The sequence below is a fragment of the Montipora capricornis genome, chromosome 3 (genome assembly GCF_036669925.1).
Source record: "Montipora capricornis isolate CH-2021 chromosome 3, ASM3666992v2, whole genome shotgun sequence".
Classification (NCBI taxonomy): domain Eukaryota; kingdom Metazoa; phylum Cnidaria; class Anthozoa; order Scleractinia; family Acroporidae; genus Montipora; species Montipora capricornis.
Window position 1 is genome coordinate 4,628,753 of NC_090885.1, and position 5,000 is coordinate 4,633,752.

Here is a 5,000-nt window from a genome sequence, read left to right on the forward strand (position 1 = left end):
TGTTTTTCTGCTGAAAGCATCATTCGAGAAATAAAAGCTGAAGGAAAAGCACTTGATCAACATGACTTTGGAAAGGCTTGTGCGAGCATCATCCTTCATCTGGTTCAAGGTTACTGCATTGGGCAAGGACAGGGGTACAATGGAAGTAACATAAAATTGCCATCAAAAGCATTCTTCATTGTTGACATATTCAAGGGAAAAAGTCACTTGTCTGTAAAAGACTTAGAAGAGATCATGACAAGCCTTAGCATTGGTCAAGTGACGTCAACATACTGTACCGAACATAATAGTCACAATCACAGGCGTCGCAGGTCAGCTACAACTAAATTGTTTCCTCTACTGGAATCAGATTCTTTTCATGGTGTTCAACGCCGAGCAATTGGTCCTCAACAAAACAAACTTGATGGTCACCACACAAATGGCACTGTAAGTTTTTGAAGAGTATTCATCTTTTGTTATAATTTAAACGGAATCTCTACTCATTTCTGCTAAAATTTGGACTATTGAGTGAAATAAATTTTCATTATAACCAAAATAAACTTCTGTGAAATTATAGCTTAACATCACTTTAATCAAGAAAAACCTATTTTGAACTGACTAGATGCGATATAGGTTTTTCCTGATTAAAGTGACGCAAAAAAAACTTTAAAAGAGATTTGTTCAAGCATACAACAACAAAAGCAAACGATATAATCCGACGTTCAGAGTGATCACGACTCTATTGTCAGGAAAAATATGGAATAGGTCATGAAAATTACTGAATTTAAGGCGACGTTGGTGTGAAAATTTACATAACACAGAGCGTAAATCACACAAATACGTTCCCATGAATGGAGTCTGATTACACGTTAAGATTTGGCTTTAAGGTGTTTATAAAAAAGAATTTCGTGCGTTAAACTCTTTAGAGGATAATAAAGGCTGCTGCTGTACACAAACTTTGGACTGAACGAAATGGTAGTGCTAACGAGCTGCTTTGGAAACTTCAAACGTGTGCAAAAAAGGTAAAGTATTCTCACGTTTGAAGTACCCAAAACACCTCGTTAACTCTACCATAAAAAAATTTCGCGCAGTCCGAGGTTTGTGACCAGCAGCAGCAGCAGCAGCCTTTATCATCCGGGAGGCAGGTGACACGGTTCGTGTAGTCCTACCATTCAAAGACCCAACTTCAGCATATATTTTTTTATACCGTGATGAAACAACTGAAGCCCGGTTTACAATACAGAAATTTTTTGGCACGGGTCCCAAAAAAAAAAAAGGTTCGGATCGGATAAAATTTGCGGTGTAGACAACCTGTCAGTACCAAAATTCTTACTCGTGCTGGGACCTTCGGCGAGGTAGTCCGAGCACGGGTAAAAATGGTACGGGTGCTGAAAAAATAGGCACGGCTCGGATAGGACAAGAAGTGTAAACCCTTTAAGGGGCCAAATTTGAGCCTTAATTCATATAGGCTAGCGATTCTTTTGCGTATATTTCAAGATGGCTGCTCATTCTCCACCAAAATTACGCGGACGTTCTTGATTATAATTGAACTGCGCATGTCTACAAGAGAACTTACCCGGGCCCAAAAATTTTGGCACGGTATTTTTGATACGGTAAAAATGGTGTAGTGTAAACAAAGTTTGCCGAGCTCTTTTTAGGCGCCCGTGCCAATTTCACACGAGCCGTGCCGAAAATTGTCTGTAGTGTAAACCGGGCTTTAAAGAAGTGACTCTAAAAGTACACACCGCCATCCAGTCCGTGTTTGTGAGCCGAAAAATCGAACAAGATCACCCTAACCCTAACCCTGAATGTAATGTAAATTGTGAATCATTCAATTTTATTAGTGTAGGCAATCACATGATTACGGCAACCTCGTTCCCAGGTTCTCTCGAGCTAGTGCTTCCGTGACAATTGAAAACACTAGGGAGGGGTCCTCTCTAAACAAGGAATTTGTCGCGTTGAGCTTTGTCGAATTCAAAGCAAGGCTAATAGCTTCGCGCTGCGACTCCGCCATTACCCGCAATGTTTTACAGTAGCCTTCAGGCTGAAATTTCGCATAGTATTTATTCTAACGTTAATCTAAAAGTTAAACAAGTTATCTGCCTCGAGGCAATTTACCATGGCCGTGATGTTGTCGCCGTGTTACCCACTGGATATGGAAAGTCGGTTATATTTCATCTTCTTCCTTCGTTGTTCCTCGACAAAATCAACTATGAACGTGGAGCAGCAGCTCATCCCGTACTAATTGTTGTTTTTCCTCTAAATGCGCTGATCAAAGATCAGATCAGAAGGCTCCAGGAGGGAAATGTTAAAGCAGCGATATTGAACGTGAAGAAGAAAACAAACTCGGAGGATTTGGAATTAGATCTCAGACTGAACAGCACAATCTACAGCAACTTATGACAGACGATGTATATGTTTTCTTCGGCGTTTGCAAACTATTATCGCCGGACATAGCTGCAGAAGAACATATGTTCACATACCGCAGCACGTGAAACTTGGTCTGTTTTGGTGACAACACATTTCGTACTCCCGTAGTCTCAGTATAGACAAAATTCTTACTAAGCCGCCCCTCCCTTCATTGAATAAATTGTCATCTCCCAGATTCTGGGAGACACGTGACCAGACCCTACCAGGGTCTCTCCTCGCTCGCACCAGACGTTAAGATGAGAGGCCCTGGGAACGAGGTTGATGATTACGGGTGCAATTTGGAATAAATGAGCACGAGTAAAATTTTTAAAGACTAACAAACATGCACGAGCCCTCAGCGTGAGTGCACTATGGTCTTTGAAAATTTCAAAAGTGCTCATTTATTCCAAATTGCACGAGAAAAATCATGTGATTATTTATTAATAATAAACGTGAAAAATTTTTTACCCTCACATTACGCATTCAACCGGCTCGGATTCTTGCCAGTCTTGTTCGTCTTTCTTAGAAGTATAACATAAATATTCTCCAGAACATTTAGTTAAGGGCGACTGGTTCAAAGCTTTCATTATGCAGTTGTTTGTGCTTTCCTTTGTAGTCTTTGTTTTGCAGTTACCTTCAAACTTTCAATGAAAACATTGCTATTGTCGCGTTCTCGCCAAATCTATCCGCTATTTTGTCAATTCAGCTTGCGCCATCCAGGACTCGCATTTGATTGGCTATCTGTCAACTTCTTTGTTCATTGCTTTATTACCTTTTTGCATTGAATAACCTCTTTTCTGCACTGTGTTACCGAAAAACTGCACTTTTCTCAGCCAATCAGATTGCAGAGGTGCATATTATTAACTGTACAACAATATTTGTGCAAATGGAAAATACGTTGACCTTAAAGTTTTCATGATGCAAGGCTTAGAGCAACTCACGATCTTTACCAAGGATCGGAAGTCACAAAATAAAACAAAAACCAAAATTGGATAAGTTCATGAAAATGTTGGCTTGTAGTATTCGCACAAGAGTTTCTTCCTTTATTTTACGACAGCTCAGTTTGCATACCTGGCCATTCATTGACTCAGCGTGGAACTGAGATTCGTAGATTTGTAAATTGTACCTGTAATTCGCATGTGATAGGTTATATACTGTTTTGTCCGATTGGCGAAGTGCGGTATGTTCTAAGTAATGTATTGTCTACTACTGGAAGTTCAATAACATATTGTCATATGAAAAAGAAATCACCAACAGTGTTTTATTTTGACATGGATTATCTAGCGCATTAAACAGTAAGGATTATGCTTCCACCAGTACGCTAACCCTACACCCCTCGATCAACCCTAACCCTGGACGTCCCCTACTTCAACTATGCTGAGCAAGATTGCACATACAAAAACTGACACTTAAGCCGTTTCTTTCTTAGTGTTACTCACTGGAAGACGTGATTAACGTTTTTGATGTTGATCGCTCCACTGGTGCAGATATTTATGACTTTCAACAACTTTGCCCGGCATTTCTTCAACAAGCCACGAGTGGAGCATGCAACCACGTTAAGTCACACAAAACAGAAAATGACGTAGAGAAAGATATGCTCAAAAGTGAGTGACTTTTTATGTATATAATATGGTATGGTATGGTTTAATTAGGGACAATTCTGGACAAAAGTGGGGGTGCCTTTTCTTTTCCAAATTTTTTGTTTAACATTTTGTCGTTATTCTCCTGGAGTGTTATTTTCTAATAACATAATAATAACTGTCGCGGCTAATCGCCGTCGCAAAGTACAGCAACGACGCAGCTCAACAAGGTCGAACCGAAAGCATATGGTGGCGCCTCTGGCAGCTGCTATACGGTCCATGTGTGACCTTGGAGCACAGCTTACAGCCAGCTGGAATCAGCTGTATGTTGGTTTTTGCTGAGGGGGGAAAACCGCAGAACCCGGAGAAAAACCCTCGAACCAGAGAAGAGAACCAACACAAACTCTTATGGCGTTGGGTCCGGGAATCAAACCTGGGCCACATTGGTGGGAGGCGAGTGCTCTCACCACTGCGCCATCCCTGCTCCCAATTTTCGAATGACCAGTATCTGTCCTTCATTTATGGTGGAGATTAGTAAAAAATTGAGACCTACGGAAGCTATGAAAAATCTTAGGGGACATTTTAGTTTTTTTTCTAAATATGACTATCTTTTTTTTCATCGATTTTAATAGATAGTTCATGAGAAAAACAGCTTTCAACCAAAATTTCAATCGTGAAATAACTTTTTAAGCCTGTGAAATCCTTGCTAAAAGTGCACACATGCAGGCCGCAATCTTGTTTTATACTTAGCAGCCAGGAAACCCGTTCGTGACGTCATTGAGTCCAGCTGACAACACCTACGGCCTACGGTATCCCACGTCTTAAAACCAGTCGAATGTCCTTTTTTTTTGTTGGTCAAATGGGCATACCCCACGGTTATTTAATTGAGCTCCGATCCGGTGAATCCAATTTTATGTCCTTCAGTATTTCCAAACTCCCTTACGGTGATTGGAACACCCACACTTGCCCCGACTTTCCAGCATTCTGAGGGCGCGTTAACCCGTCGACCACAGTGACGAAGTGCTTACAATA

The 5,000-nt window shown here is 40.8% G+C and overlaps 1 protein-coding gene across 1 annotated transcript in view; it reads left to right on the forward strand.

Annotated features, from left to right (window-relative positions):
* Positions 1 to 108: 108 nt before the first annotated feature.
* Positions 109 to 5,000, forward strand: part of LOC138041990 (zinc transporter ZIP6-like) — a 59,209-nt gene continuing 54,317 nt past the window's right edge. Inside the window, exons 1-2 of the mRNA XM_068887714.1 lie at positions 109 to 426; positions 3,818 to 3,992. Coding sequence (XP_068743815.1) covers positions 235 to 426; positions 3,818 to 3,992 — 367 coding nt within the window. The 5' untranslated portion in view covers positions 109 to 234. The remainder of the gene's footprint in view (positions 427 to 3,817; positions 3,993 to 5,000) is intronic.